General features: G+C 36.2%; 1 protein-coding gene across 2 annotated transcripts in view; it reads left to right on the top strand.

The window, feature by feature from the left end:
* The first annotated feature begins 7,447 nt into the window (after positions 1–7,447).
* Positions 7,448–15,117, top strand: part of LOC123530478 (ubiquitin carboxyl-terminal hydrolase BAP1-like) — a 46,376-nt gene continuing 38,706 nt past the window's right edge. Inside the window, exons 1-3 of one of the 2 annotated variants that reach the window (XM_053521315.1) lie at positions 7,448–7,565; positions 11,931–11,960; positions 12,370–12,424. In XM_053521315.1, the coding sequence (XP_053377290.1) occupies positions 7,529–7,565; positions 11,931–11,960; positions 12,370–12,424 (122 nt within the window). In that variant the 5' untranslated portion in view covers positions 7,448–7,528. The remainder of the gene's footprint in view (positions 7,566–11,930; positions 11,961–12,369; positions 12,425–15,117) is intronic. The other variant, XM_053521316.1, reaches the window with a different exon arrangement.

Consider the following 15,117-nt stretch of genomic DNA (forward strand, 5'->3'; position numbering starts at 1 on the left):
TTTTCTGCTTTACAGTAAAACTCTGAAAACTGGATCCTGTCTGACCAAACTAAAAGTCCGGTTTTAAGAAGATACCTTTTTATCAAGGATTTTACACAGTTATGCAAAATGTTATATCCTTTTTAAATTATTCACATGATTTCTGTTTAACGTCTTTTTGTCATTTTTTCATTTGTTTTTAAATCTGAACGACTTCCCCCTCTTATATATCTAACATGAAATTGATTACAGTATATCATACATTTATTAATACATGTATGTTAACTTTTTTTCAAACACAATATAAAATCATACTTCAATGAAATCTTGTAAAAGATATTTTGGAAGCATAGAGTACAACCAAGCAAAATAATAGCAGACTCGGTTTAATTGATTGAGTCTGTTCATGAGAGGCAATTGAATGTCTAACACCCCTCATGACCCCTCCCATGCCCCCCGGCATAATTGGAATCATATTACATAGATATTGAATGGACTCATGATCTCAAAGGACCAGAAAATATAACAAGACTGAATCAAAGCACTGAATCAAAGCACACGGAGTCTTTACATTCACCAGATGACACTTTAATCGAAGCGAATTTCTTCTTCTGCTTGGTTTTATTTAATACGCGAGACGTCATGTCATTAGCACTCTACAGTAACCTTAAAGAAAGTCACCTACTGACCTACATTATCGATTTGGTTTTCGCCATTGGTGACGTCACATCTGCATTACGTCACTATTGACGCATTTCATTCGCCGCCATGGCCCATACCGTCATGTACTGGTACCGAATAGCAGTTAATGGGGAGCACAAAGTCTCATGCTAATTCTAAGTGTATTAGAGCAATGTTATTTCTGTTTTACAAGGAAAGAACTTTAAATGACAACATCTGAAAACAAAACATGTTTTAGGAGAGAATTTTTTTATATTTATTCTAGTGTGCTTGTTCTTCCATGAACACCCAGGATAAACTTTGGTGGAGAAGTCGAGCACGACTTTACACTACGCTAAATGTTGTATGCTCATGCATATATTTTTAGCTGGTTTCTATTGGTTTTACGCAGAACATGCAAAAGCACGTTTCTTGTTCACGAGATAAATATATTACCTGCAGCTAATTAAGATATTTCATTTCTTCTACTCTGAAGCTAAAAACTTTTGTAAGAATGTGAATCACTAACGATTATGCTTGCTTTCAGACGTGACTGAGTTGGACATAATATAGGACTGAAATGAAATGAAAGTGATAATCACGTAGCGAGTTGGACTCTTATGTACAAGAGCTTTGACTCTAGATTCTCACTTATTACATACCCTTACCAAGTAGTAGTTTTGGGCTTTGGGCTCTACCAAACATGAGTTCAAAAGGTGATATTTTAGTGGTTTCGTGAACAGTACAATTGTAGGCGTAAACCAGAGATGGAATATACTTTTTCCAGTCTTTCTTTTGTTCTGTACCAAGCATGTTTAAGAGTGTCCTGTTGTATCTTTCTGATGTTCCATTCCCCATTGCGTGATATGGTGTGGTTCTAGATTTCTTAATGCCCATGATCTTGCATAACTCCTGAATAGTTTCTGATTCAAAGTTTGCGCCTTGGTCTGCATGTAATCTTGTGGGTATACCATAGTGAACAATGAAATTGTTATACAGGGCCTCCGCTGTGGTTTTAGCTGTTTGGTTCTTGCAGGGTACAGCTAGGGAGTATTTTGTAAAATGGTCTGTGACCACTAAAATATGTTCTATTCCCCCCTTTGATGGTTCCACAGAAAAAAAGTCCATTGTAACTAGCTCCAACTGGTAAGTTGTGACTTTATTGACTAATGGAGCCCTTATGTTTCCAGAAGATTTCCTTTTTATACATCTGTCACAATGACTAACCCACTTCTCCACATCTGCAGAAATACAAGGCCAATAGAACCTGTAACGGAGTAATGAATACATCCTATCACGCCCAGGGCGGCCTACTTCATTATGAAGTCCTGTCAATATCTGTTTCTTGTATGTTTCAGGAATGACAAATTGTTTTATTAATTTATCTCCCTCTTGAATGCATCTGTACAGAATACCTCTTATGATCTTAAAATGGTTGAAATTCTTTTTCATCACATGGTCTTCCTTTTGAAATATTACTGATTTTCCAGGTAATCTTTTATCTAATACTGCTTTGTACCATTTTCCAATTATAGTGTCCTCTCTCTGAGCTTTTCTGATTTCTCTTAATTCAGTTTGTGCTAAAGGTTCTCCCTGATCCGTGATGTCTACTAATATCTCACTACAAGCTGGTATTGTGTCAATATATGATGTAAACTGTGCTGAGCAAATGGCCTTAATGGTGTTATATTCAAGCAATATTTTCTCTCCATCATTTGAGTCTAAATAAACAAACAAGATTAAAATACAACAAATTAAAATAGGTCACATTATAAGTACATTGGCAGATTTACAAAAGGGAGTTCCTGGCCCCTATTGTTTAATGTATTCATTAATGACATTTTCTATTTTATTCAGAGAGGAACTTTATACAACTATGCGGACGATAACGCACAGTCTTTCCACTCCCCTAAGTTTGACGAACTAGTAAAAGTTCTCCAAGATGAAAGTAAAATTCTTATTGACTGGTTTCATTTTAACTGCATGCAAGCAAACCATGATAAGTTTCAGGTCATAGCTGTTGGCAAGAAAACTACCGGCAAATCCCCTGTTTTTTATTTAGGAAACACCCACATTTCTTGTGATGAAGTTGTAAAACTTTTGAGGGTGGACACTGACTGCAAGCTGAAATTTGATATTCATATTAGCAATATTTGTAAAAAGGCTGCTCAGCAGGTAAATGTTTTAAAAAGAATTGGATGTAATGTAAATAAATTAAATCGGCTTACCACATTCTACACTTTTGTATTGTCAAATTTTAACTTCTGTTCACAAGCTTTGCATTTTTGCTCCGAAACTAATACCAAGAAAATGGAAAAGACTCAAGAGCGAGCTCTTAGATTTGTATATAATGATTATTCGTCCACATCTGCAGTGTTACTTGAAAAAGCAAACTTAACCATCATTACATGTACCTAGAATGCGAACCATGGCCTTAGAAACTTTTAAAATGGTTAATAACATTGCACCACCCGTCTTGTCTGATCTTGTTGTTAAAAGATCTACAACCACCCGTCTTGTCTGATCTTCAAGTATGCTGCGCCAGTGCTGTGGAACTCACTAACAGAACACTTTAGGACCTGTTCCAGCTTCAACCAGTTCAGAAGCCTCATATCTACATGGAGTGGCAGAGACTGTAAGTTTATCGCTTGCAAACCAGGTTTGTGAGCTCCTACAGCCTTGGTGGGGCCTACTTAGAGTTCAACTATGTATGTATTTGTATTAACTTTTTGTTTTATTGTTGTTTAATTTTTCTTTCTTGTATGTTGCTTTTCCCTGCCTATGTTAGTTTTAAGCCTGTGGCTATTAGATTAGTAGTGTCAAAATTATATTCAGGTTGTGATGTTTTGTATCAACATTTCTGTGTTTGTATTAACTGTAGATTGCTGTATTTCTGCTTTGCCTACTACTCAGTTACTTATGTTTTTGTAATACAATCGTGCTATGTGCTTGTGCTTGTACAAATTGCTGAACTTGTGTTATTATTATGCTAATGCTATGACATTGTATAATTACTTGATTATTTCACTTGCAGTCAATGGTCTTTCTGTCTGTTTTTGCTTTTATTACACCTGCTTATATATTTTGTTTGCTCTTGTACTTTTGCGTTGCAAGCTATGATATCTGCCAATCTGTTGCAAACATTACTCATGGGTCTTGTATGCTCAAAAACACAACCAGTTACACTTAGTGTAAAACTTTTATATAACAATATTTTATTAAAGCTTTCTGTGATTTATTTCTTTCCATTTAAGTGAGTCCTAGATAGGCAAATGTCATAGTTTTAAATGTTTAAATATTTTATTTTTATAATGTGCTTATTGCTATTTTACTTGCATATTCCCTGTCTTAACATTAATCTCCGCATTATAATTGCAGTTTTTTATACAATTGTTTTAATAGGGAATCGATTCTTCCAATTTTCGTCGCAATGCAACCCGACGAAAATCGGGATCAATCCCTCTATGGTAACATGCAATATATACCGAATGAAATATACTATCGAATTAAAAATGTGGTCTTCCGGCACGTACACAGAGCGTTTGATTTCGGATTTTTTGGAGGAATACCCTTTTTCCTTGTGCGTAATAAGCGTCCACATAACTTGTCCGAACCGCAACGTCTTGCACATCAGTACAAATATGGGAGGTTTGTTTGTTATTCCAAAATCTACCTTTAAATGGATACAAATGCATATTTCTGGGTAGGCTGATGGACTGTAACGATTCCCGATTGCGGCATTGCCTTATTTCATATTATATACTATATGTTATTCTGTAGTCAGTGCAAAAGCACACATGAGCTTATGTTGTACTTGTTTACTATCTTGCCTACTTTAAATAAATCTTATCTTATCTCATAACTCTCCAAAAAAGAATAAAAGATTTTATGACAAATAATTTCCTCAATCCAATCAACTATTAACACATTTCATTCAGTCAATCAACAACTTCTCATGCAATTAAATTCCATTAACACCTTCCAATCAGCCCCACCAACGACTTTTAATCTGATTATTAATAATTTGAACACCTTTCCTATATATAGGTATAGACTCGTTCTACTTTTGTTAGAAACCCACGCCCCCCGATTTTTGAAGTTTTTTTTAAATATTTTAATGACAAAAATGAATATAAAGCATATTGGTTATCTTTAGTAATACAATATGCGAAAGATATCAGTTGTTTAATATTTTGTTTCTAACTAAAACTTTCTTTTATTATGATCAGGGATAAGCTCTCTCTTTTCTTACTATGATTCTTAAAAAAGTTAATTATTACAATATTGTTTTATAACTAAAGGCCTTGTATTCATTTTTTATTTTATTTTTAGCTAATAAGTATATTTCTTTTATTATTTTAACACACCTAATTATTTAAAGTTTACCCTTTCCAGTATAACTCCGTCAAAACTCACCATTTTAAATACCAATAATTATTTTAAAAGTCAAAGATATTATGAAAAAGAAAAAAATGCCTAATATATTTAGGGGACAAAATTACCAAAAGGGGGACGAACTGACCAAAAGGAGGACCAGTTGATCTAAAAGGGGGACGAGTTGACCAAATCTTATCATGAGGAGGACGAAATGGCCAATTTTTAGCTCACCTGTCACATAGTGACAGGGTGAGCTTTTGTGATCGCCCTTCGTCCGTCGTCCGTCCGTCCGTTGTCCGTCCACAATTTCTTGTCTGCTCGATAGTGGTTTCATTTATAATTTTATTTTAACCAAACTTGCATTTAACTTGTTTTACCATAAGATCTTGGTTCCTTTCTTGAACTGGCCAGATCTCATTATGGGTTCCAGAGTTATGGCCCCTGAAAGGGCCAAAATTAGCTATTTTGACCTTGTCTGCACAATAGCAGCTTCATTTATGATTTGATGTTTACTAAACTTGCACACAACTTGTATCACCATAAGATCTTGGTTTCTTACTTGAACTAGCCAGATCCCATTATGGGTTCTAATGTTATGGCCCCTGAAAGGGCCAAAATAAGCTATTTTGACCTTGTCTGCACAATAGCAGCTTTATTTATGATTTGATTTTTACTAAACTTGCACACAACTTGTATAACCACAAGATCTTGGTTCCTTTCTTGAACCGGCCAGATTCTGTTATGGGTTCCAGAGTGATGGCCCCTGAAAGGGCCGGAATTAGCTATTTTGACCTTGTCTGCACAATAGCAGCTTCATTTATGATTTGAATTTAATCAAACTTGCAAACGTGTGTCACCATAAGATCTCGTTTTCTTTCTTGAACTGGCCAGATCTCATGATGAGTTTTAGAGTTATGGCCCCTGAAAGAGCCAAAATTAGCTATTTTGACCTTGTCTGCACAATAGCAGCTTCATTTTTGATTTGATTTTAACCAAACTTGCACACGACTTATATCACCACAAGATCTTGGTTTCTTTCTTGAACTGGCCAGATTCCGTTATTGGTTCTAGAGTTATGGCCCCAGATAGGGCCAGATTTAGCTATTTTGACCTTGTCTGCGCAATAGCAGCTTCATTTATGATTTGAATTTAATCAAACTTGCCCAAAACTTGTGTTACCATAAGATCTCAGTTCCTTTCTTGAACTGGTTAGATCCCGTAATGAGTTTCAGAGTTATGGCCCCTGAAACTTGCACAAAATTTGTATCACCACAAGATCTTTGTTCCTTTCTTGAACTGGCCAGATTCCATTATGGATTGCAGAGTTATGGCCCCTGATAGGGCCAGAATTAGCTAATTTGACCTTGTCTGCCAATAGCAGCTTCATTTCTGATTTGATTTTAACCAAACTTGCACACAACTTGTACCGCCATAAGATCTCGATTCCTTTTTATATGCCCGTAGGGATGTATTATGTCACCGCCTCGGTGTCCGTCTGTCTGTCTGTCTGTCTATTGGTTAGCAATTTCCCTTCCGCTCTATAACTCTTGAACCCCATGAAGGATTTCAAAGAAACCTGACACAAATGTTCACCTCATCGAAACGATGTGCAGAGCGCATGTTTCAGATGGCTCACTTCAAGGTCAAGGTCACGCTTAGGGATCAAAGGTCATATGACTTTGTTTTGTGTGTATATTGCTCTGCATTTGCGTTGCATAGCAGTGCTCTTGTTTTTATTGTGCAGATCCTTCTTTTGTTCACTTACAATAATTTTTTTGAATTACTTCCCTTTTATGTTACTATAATAGCTTATTTAGTAACTTTTTTTATTATTAGCCGTAGGGAAAAACCAAGACCACTTTCTGTGGTACAACATGGATGGTACCTCCAATTTTTAGGTGTATTTTGACATATCTGTACTTTTAAGAAAATTTCAACTATATTTTCTCATGATTCTTTTGATTGATCTTGATTATGAATTTTTGACCTTCTTGTCCTTAAGTGCAATGATAACATGTGAGCAATATAGGGCCATTATGGCCCTCTTGTTTGGGACGAAATGACCAAATCGGAGACGAGGTGACTGGGGTACGAGTTGAATGGGGGACGAGTTGACTTGGTACCCTCAATGTTGGTTCGAGCCTCAATCGGGGCGTTCAATTCTTCATATGAGGAAGCCATCCACTTGGTATGGAAGGTCGGTGGTTCCACTTGGTATGGAAGGTCGGAGGTGCCCGGTCGTGATGAAGTAATGCACGGAGGGGCACCTGGGGTCTTCTTCCACAATCAAAGCTGGAAAGTCGCCATATGACCTATAATTGTATCGTTGCGACGTTAAACCCAACAAAAAAAAACATCATCAAGTGCAACAAAAATAATGGTAATGTTGTGATTTGAAAAGTGCTTTTTACTCCTTTCCACTGAAAGATTTTTATTGTTCCTTCCGGAATTTTGAAATGGGTTGCGATTCGGACGTCGGCTAGGCTTTTTTTTTTTGTTTCTAACACGCAAAATGGATAAAGGGTGGCTTGAACTGGAGAGCGATCCAGGTAAACCTTAACGTTCAAAAATAAAGATGCTAAAAGTAATCACGGAAATGTCAGTCATTTCTTGCATATGCAGATAAATTACTCAAATAATTGTAACAGTAAGTGGTTACGCAAATTTCGGATACACTTATTCCTGTTTATTAGCTATGCTGATATGTGCATAATAAAGTTGTTGTTGTTGCCATTACTTATTTAACTTGCAAATTGGAACCATAGCTCCCCCTTTCTTGCACAATTATTGGGAAAATGATATCTTTGTGCTAGATATACAGTGTATCCACCAGTGCCCATGAGTCAACACCCTAAGGGTAAATGTTTGTTTTTCCAACACAAGCTCATGAAATATTTCATGTTTTGATACTTTCATAAACTGGAACATATAGTCATCCTCCATGCAAATTTTTATTAAATTCTGTGCAGTGATAGTCGAGTAAAATGACAACTACTAGACGGGGGTGATTTTTTGTACACAAAAAAAAGGTGTCCTTGAGTCAACACCCCTCAATATGTCCATTCACTCTGTGTACATAGGGTAATGTACTGATGTTTCAATATCATAAAATCAAAACTAAATACATTGTCTTTAAAAACACAAAACATTTATGTAATTTTCACAAGTGTTTTTAAAAATGCTGGCTTGTAATCAAGACTGGTTGAAATAAATTAGCAATTTCTTAAAAAAATGAAGAAATTCTTAGAAATGAGTTCAAAATCAACAGCCAAGACACATATATTCCAGACTTTTCACCACAAATATTATTTGTTTCCTCTATACATCTTTCTCCAAAAGTTTGATAAGAAAAGAAGAAAGAAAACAATAAAACAGCATGGGTGTTGACTCAAGGACTGTGTTGAATCAAGGACACCAATTTCACTAGCCCGAACTTTAAAGTGTTAAAGTTCGGGCTAGTGAAAATTGTGTCGGGCTTGGAAAATTTTTAATCTGGTAGCCCGAACGGGCTATTGGATTCAAATCTGAATTTCGTACACTGATATCGTAACATAATGTCAAGCCTCAAGGCAAGATCAGTTAGACCTGCAAGATGATATTGAAAATTTGGAAAATGCTCTGGGATATTGTCTGGATTTGGACAAATTGAAAGTTACCATACCGTATGTAAAGATGCTTTTCTGAAGTGTAAAAAGTCCGGAAGACTCAGTGTGTGGAGGTATACCGAAAGCGGTACTCACCTCCTCGCATCCTTATAGGATCCACCGAAACAGGACCCCAAGACAGCCCACAAAGAAGGGAACCTCTGCCAAGAAAGCACTGCCGTTGTTATGTTAACGAAACTTTAATATGAAGATTCTACATTTACACTGTCCGTGTCCTTAACAACACTTACGGTACAGTATAATTTACGCACTAAGAAATGGAAAGTGAACGAAAACGACACCGAATCCCACCGCATCAGCCAAGACAACATACCCAGATTCAAGGTTCTAAGAAAATTACATATCCAACTGACCAGAACAGAGCACCATATTATATAATTTAAATACCTTGAAAAGTGTGTAAAAAAACGGAATGCAAATGTATACCTAAATCCCTATGTGTAAACCTTACACTTCAGGTATCGATAATCAATTTGGTGCTTCAACTCAAGTGGGAGGTAGCCCATATAAAATTCGGCTTAGAACTAACAACTATACTTCTCGACTATGGAAAGCACAAAAAACACAGATCACATAGGAAGTAGCAGAACTCGACAACAATTTCAAAGAAAACACCTCAGTTGACAAAATAAATCTCATCAACGACATCATCTCCAAGATCAAGCTATCATTAAAAGAAGACCTCAGTCAAAAGAAGGTACCTAACAACCAACCAAACAACAGTGTCCCCTCCGGCTGAAATTAACCTTCTACAGAAAAATATGCCCTCATAAAGATTCAGGCCCAGATATATAATTATACGATAAAAAAATATTAATGAAAAACTACTCCAAATACGTCACTAACCTTTCCGATTACAAACCCAACAAACATGAAATGGCCTATTATTTTGCCCAACACCACTGAAACAAGATGAAGTAGAACTACACAGAGACGTGCTCCTATTCGACTGACGTATGAGACTAAAACATCACTACTGATAGGAAACAAGAACCTTTTAAGACGACCTCAGGATGGACACCACACTCGGGTAAATCAGCACACTTGGACGCGTTTCTAAACTTGGTAAAACAAGATACCCTGAAAAAACAAGAAACCTTCAACAACATCCCCAACCTTAGTAACGGAGAATTTCAGGCAATAGACACCTTAAAAACATCATCATCAAACCTCCAGACAAAGGAAGTTCTGTAGTAATACTCTACAAAACTGACTACATCAAAGAAGCCAACAGACAGCTCTTGTTAAAATATAAGATTTATTTTTATTAAATTTTAAAACTTAGGTGCTTGATAAAATATATTATTTTCAATTGTAAGTTCTTTAAATTAGAGCTTTTCAGTGATATAGCTTTTCACATAATTTTCAGGCAGATAGTCTGCTAAGAGACAAAAAGCAAGCTTATGTCCCTCTTTACACATTCTGTTTGTTAAATCCTCACTTATGAAAATATTGGTTAGCTAGAATAGGATGCAAAAATCTGTGAAAATTTCTTTTAGATATTAATCATGCGAAAAATGATAATGAAACAGTGGTTATTAAAATTCAGGGGAACAATTGGAATGTATTAAGATTTTAACAATTATGGGTTTCTGTAGGAAATTGCTACACTGTGTACCCGGTATGTTATTAATCATTGACAAATTGAATTTGTTGATGAAATTATTTGAATTGATAAATAATTTATAAGTATATTCCAGCCAACAACCATCAATGAAATTATCTTAATTAAGAGATAATTTGTCTATAAGCAGACAAAGAACATGCCTGTCTACAACCATCATTTATATGAGAGAAAAATACAAGTTAACATCCACCTTTGTAATGAAAAAGAAACAAGTTAGCTTTTCAGAAAGTTTGACATTAGAAATTGGAATGACTTGGGTAAGTTATTGGGTAATACTTTTCAACTTGGTTATTCTTACAGCTCAAAGCATTTTTAAATAGAACAGTTAAGCATTGCACTGAATATATTCTGGGGAAAAACATACATACATGTAGATATTAATTTATGAATGATTCAGTTAAAAGCTGCACTGTTTATTCTGCTAACTTTTGTCGCCCAAATTTATGAGAAGAAAGACTGTGGTTAAAGCACACTGTTTTATTCAGTGATGATACTGTAAAAATAATTTTAAACAATTCTTTCAACTTTCTAATGATATATATTTTTGTCAAATCTTTCAAAGCATTGTCTAATTATAGCATTTAGCATAAGTGCATGTAACAATATTGCATATTTCCTGGTAAATTCTTTGCTTTCCGATGATGGTGTTCCACCAGTATTGATTATCGTATGCTAATCGGCATTGACAAGATAAAATTAATACCTGTACATGTTCATTAGCATGAGACCAATTCGCCCCATGTGGTTCTGGGACGATCTGTGTATGAAAAGAATTGGAACCACTGCCTTACCCTTGCATGATCGTAAGAGGCGACTAATAGGGTCTTAACACTTGGTTTTGCAGTAACTCTGTGATTCCAGCAGGTATGCAAATTTTGATTCCATACCTCATGTTTTTATTTAGATGTAAATGAGATGTGGAACCAAAATTTGTAGTCCTGTTTGGCGCCATATAACCTATACTGTGTTAGTGTGCCGTAAAACCCAAATAAATAAATAAAAAATAAATGAGACCAATTCCTTTATCATCTTTTGGGTTGTACTGATTGTTAAGGTTTAGCAGAATATCTCCAGTCTACAGAAAGAAAGAATCGTGTTTTGTATGAAATTTGAATAGTAAAAAAAACATGTGATTATGCTGCTGAAGAATGCCTGAGAGTATGGAAAAGGAGTTCAGAAAGGTGTCATACTTCTCAATATTTCAGAGTTTTTTATTTGGTCTTTTTCTTCTGTCTGTCTGTCTCTCTCTCTCTCTCTCTCTCTCTCTCTCTCTCTCTCTCTCTTGGCTAAAGTGAGAATGTAATCTAAGATAAAAGAATGTTAACATGGTAAGTATGATTAGAAAAGAAGAAGCACAGAAAAAACATTGTGTCCTGGTCTAGTACTGCCTAATCGTAGATGCATAGTCCAGTTGAGGGCAGACAATAGTTTTCACATAATAAAATGTAACTTTAAAATATATGTCTAAGTTAAAAAGATAGATTAATTATGTTTTATTTTTTGTGACGAAAGTAACATTTCAAGACAAACCATTGTAAAAGTTGTTGAAAAAAATCTTAATGCAAGTTTATCAACATTATGATCATGTTGCAATGGAAAACCCCCTTTGTTTTTAATTTTAGGACTTTTCACCTTGCTGCTACAAGATTTTGGTAAGTTTGTATATCTGTTTACATGTCCATATAGAGTGGTTTAGATTTTATACTTTGTACCAGTCTGTTATGTTTCATTCTGTATTTAAGTAAGTGTAAGTTTAGGACAGCTTTAACCATTCAATGTACTTGCAAAACCTACCTTTGTAGATTTTATTTTAAGGGACAGTTATATGTTTTTGACAGTTTTCAACATTTGCATTAATGATACATTAAATACTGTATAAATATGGATTTTCTATACATAGAAGTACCAGCATTTGTCTTGAAAAATGAAATCTCACTCTGTGTCAATTTTCATTATGTACTGATTAACTAAAGAGTGAATTCTCTTATGTCCTGGATTAATACATGAAGGTATTTTGACTAAAAATATATACATATTCACCTTGATGTTTGATAATTACAGGGGTGAAGGGAGTACAGGTTGAGGAGATATATGATCTACAGAAAGCTTTTGAGGGGTATGTATAAATATGTTTCTCAATCCTTTATAATTATACATAGCATAATTATGCCTCCCTTCGAAGAAGGAGGGGTGTATTGTTAGCTCACCTGTCACAAAGTGACAAGGTGAGCTTTTGTGATCGCGCAGCATCCGTCGTCCGTGCGTGCGTCCGTGCTTGCGTAAACTTTTGCTTGTGACCACTCTAGAGGTAACATTTTTCGTGGGATCTTTATGAAAGTTGGTGAGAATGTTCATCTTGATGACATCTAGGTCAAGTTCGAAACTGGGTCACGTGCGGTCCAAAACTAGGTCAGTAGGTCTAAAAATAGAAAATCCTTGTGACCTCCCTAGAGGCCATATTTTTTCAATGGATCTTCATGAAAGTTGGTCAGAATGTTCATCTTGATAATATCTAGATTAGGTTTGAAACTGGGTCACGTGCCATCAAAAACTAGGTCAGTAGGTCTAAAAATAGAAAATCCTTGTGACCTCTCTAGAGGCCGTACGTTTGAATGGATCTTCATGAAAGTTGGTCAGAATGTTCACCTTGATGATATCTAGGTCAAGTTCGAAACTGGGTTACGTGCCTTCAAAAACTAGGTCAGTAGGTCAAATAATAAAAAAACCTTGTGACCTCTCTAGAGGCCATATTTTTGATGGGATCTGTATGAAAGTTGGTGTGAGTGTTCATCTTGATAATATCTAACTCACGTTCGAAACTGGGTCAACTGCGGTCAAAAACTAGGTCAGTAGGTCTAAAAATAGAAAAACCTTTTGACCTCTCTAGAGGTCATATTTTTCAATGGATCTTCATGAAAATTGGTGAGAATGTTCACCTTGATGATATCTAGATAAAGTTCGAAACTGGGTCACGTGCGGTCAAAAACTAGGTCAGTAGGTATAAAAATAGAAAAACCTTGTGACCTCTCTAGTGGCCATATCTTTCATGAGATCTTCATGAAAATCGGTGAGAATGTTCACCTTGATGATATCTAGTTCAAAACTGGGTCATGTGCCTCAAAAACTAGGTCATTAGGTCAAATAATAGAAAAACCTTGTGACCTCTCTAGAGACCATATTTTTCAACGGATCTTCATGAAAATTGGTCAGAATTTTTATCTTGATAATATCTAGGTCAAGCTCAAAACTGGGTCACATGGGCTTAAAAACCAGGTCACTATGTCAAATAATAGAAAAAACGACGTCATACTCAGTTCAAAACTGGGTTATGTGGAGACAGGTGAGCGATTCAGGACCATCATGGTCCTCTTGTTTTACAGGTGTCGGTCGGTCAGTCTGTATGTAGACCAATTGGTTTTCAGACGATAACTTAAGAACGCTTGATAGGGAGGTTGGTCATGACCAGCAGATGACCCCTATTTATTTTAAGGTCAGTATGTTAAAGGTCAAGGTCACAGTGACCTGGAACAGTTAAACGGTTTCCTTATGATAACTCAAGAATGCTTGGGCCTAGGATCATGAAAGTTGAGAGGGAGGTTGATTATGACCAGCAGATGACCCCAATTGATTTTGAGGTCAGTAGGTCAAAGGTCAAGGTCACAGTGACCCAGGACAGTTAAACTGTTTCCAGTTGATAACTCAAGAATGCTTGAGTCTAGGATCATTAAAGTTGATAGGGAGGTTGGTCATGACCAGCAGATGACCCTTCAAGATTTTGAGGTCAGTAGGTCAAAGGTCAAGGTCACGGTGACCCAAAACAGTTACAATGGTTTCAGGATGATAACTCAAGAATGCTTGGGCCTAAGATCATGAAAGTTGATGTGGAGGTTGGTCATGACCAGGAGAGGACCCCTTTTGATTTTAAGTTCAGTAGGTCAAGGTCACAGTGATCCAGAACAGTTAAACCGTTTCCGAATGAGAAACTGGAGAGCACTTCAGTCTTGGATCTAGGATCATGAAAGTTGATAGGGAGGTTGATTATGACCAGCAGATGACCCCTATTGATTTTGAGGTCGGTAGATCAAAGGTCAAGGTCAGAGTGACCTGGAACAGTTAAACCGTTCTGGATCATAACTTGAGAACGCTTGGGCCTAGGATCACTAAACTTAATACGGAGGTTGGGCGAGGCATATGTTCTCTGTGACGATTTGAGAAGAGACATTGTGTCTGAAATCACTTGTTCTCCATCTCTGATTCATGTGGATGTGGGGAAGTTGGCAGTTACTTTCGGAGAACAGGTTTGTACTGGTACAGAATCCAGGAACACTGATTAGTTTAACTATTGTGATCACGCTGTGTCCATCATGCGTCCGTCCTTGACCAACAGTTGTATTTAAAAGACATCTCCTCCAAAACCACTGAATGGATTTTGATGAAACTTGGCATGGATGTTCCTTGGATGATCCTCTACTTAAGTTGTTCAAATGGTTCCACTTGGTTGCAGATAGGGGCAGCCAGAGCTAAAAATAGAAAAATCTTCAAATGACATCTCCTAAACCGATGGTCCGATTTGAAATAATTTCACACAAATGGTCCTTATGTCACCCTCTACAAAGATTGTTCAGATTATACCAATTTGTCAAAAAACATGGTTGCCAGGGGACGTGGTCACTTTTTCCTATATGTATGTAGTGGAAATTTAAAAAATCTTGTGAGAAACTGTTAGCCACTGAATGGATTTTGATGAAACTTTACACAAATGATCTCTGGGTAGCCCTCTTTCAAAGTTGTTCAAATGGTTTCAGTTCA

Source organism: Mercenaria mercenaria, chromosome 13 (genome assembly GCF_021730395.1).
Source record: "Mercenaria mercenaria strain notata chromosome 13, MADL_Memer_1, whole genome shotgun sequence".
NCBI classification, from domain to species: Eukaryota; Metazoa; Mollusca; class Bivalvia; order Venerida; family Veneridae; genus Mercenaria; species Mercenaria mercenaria.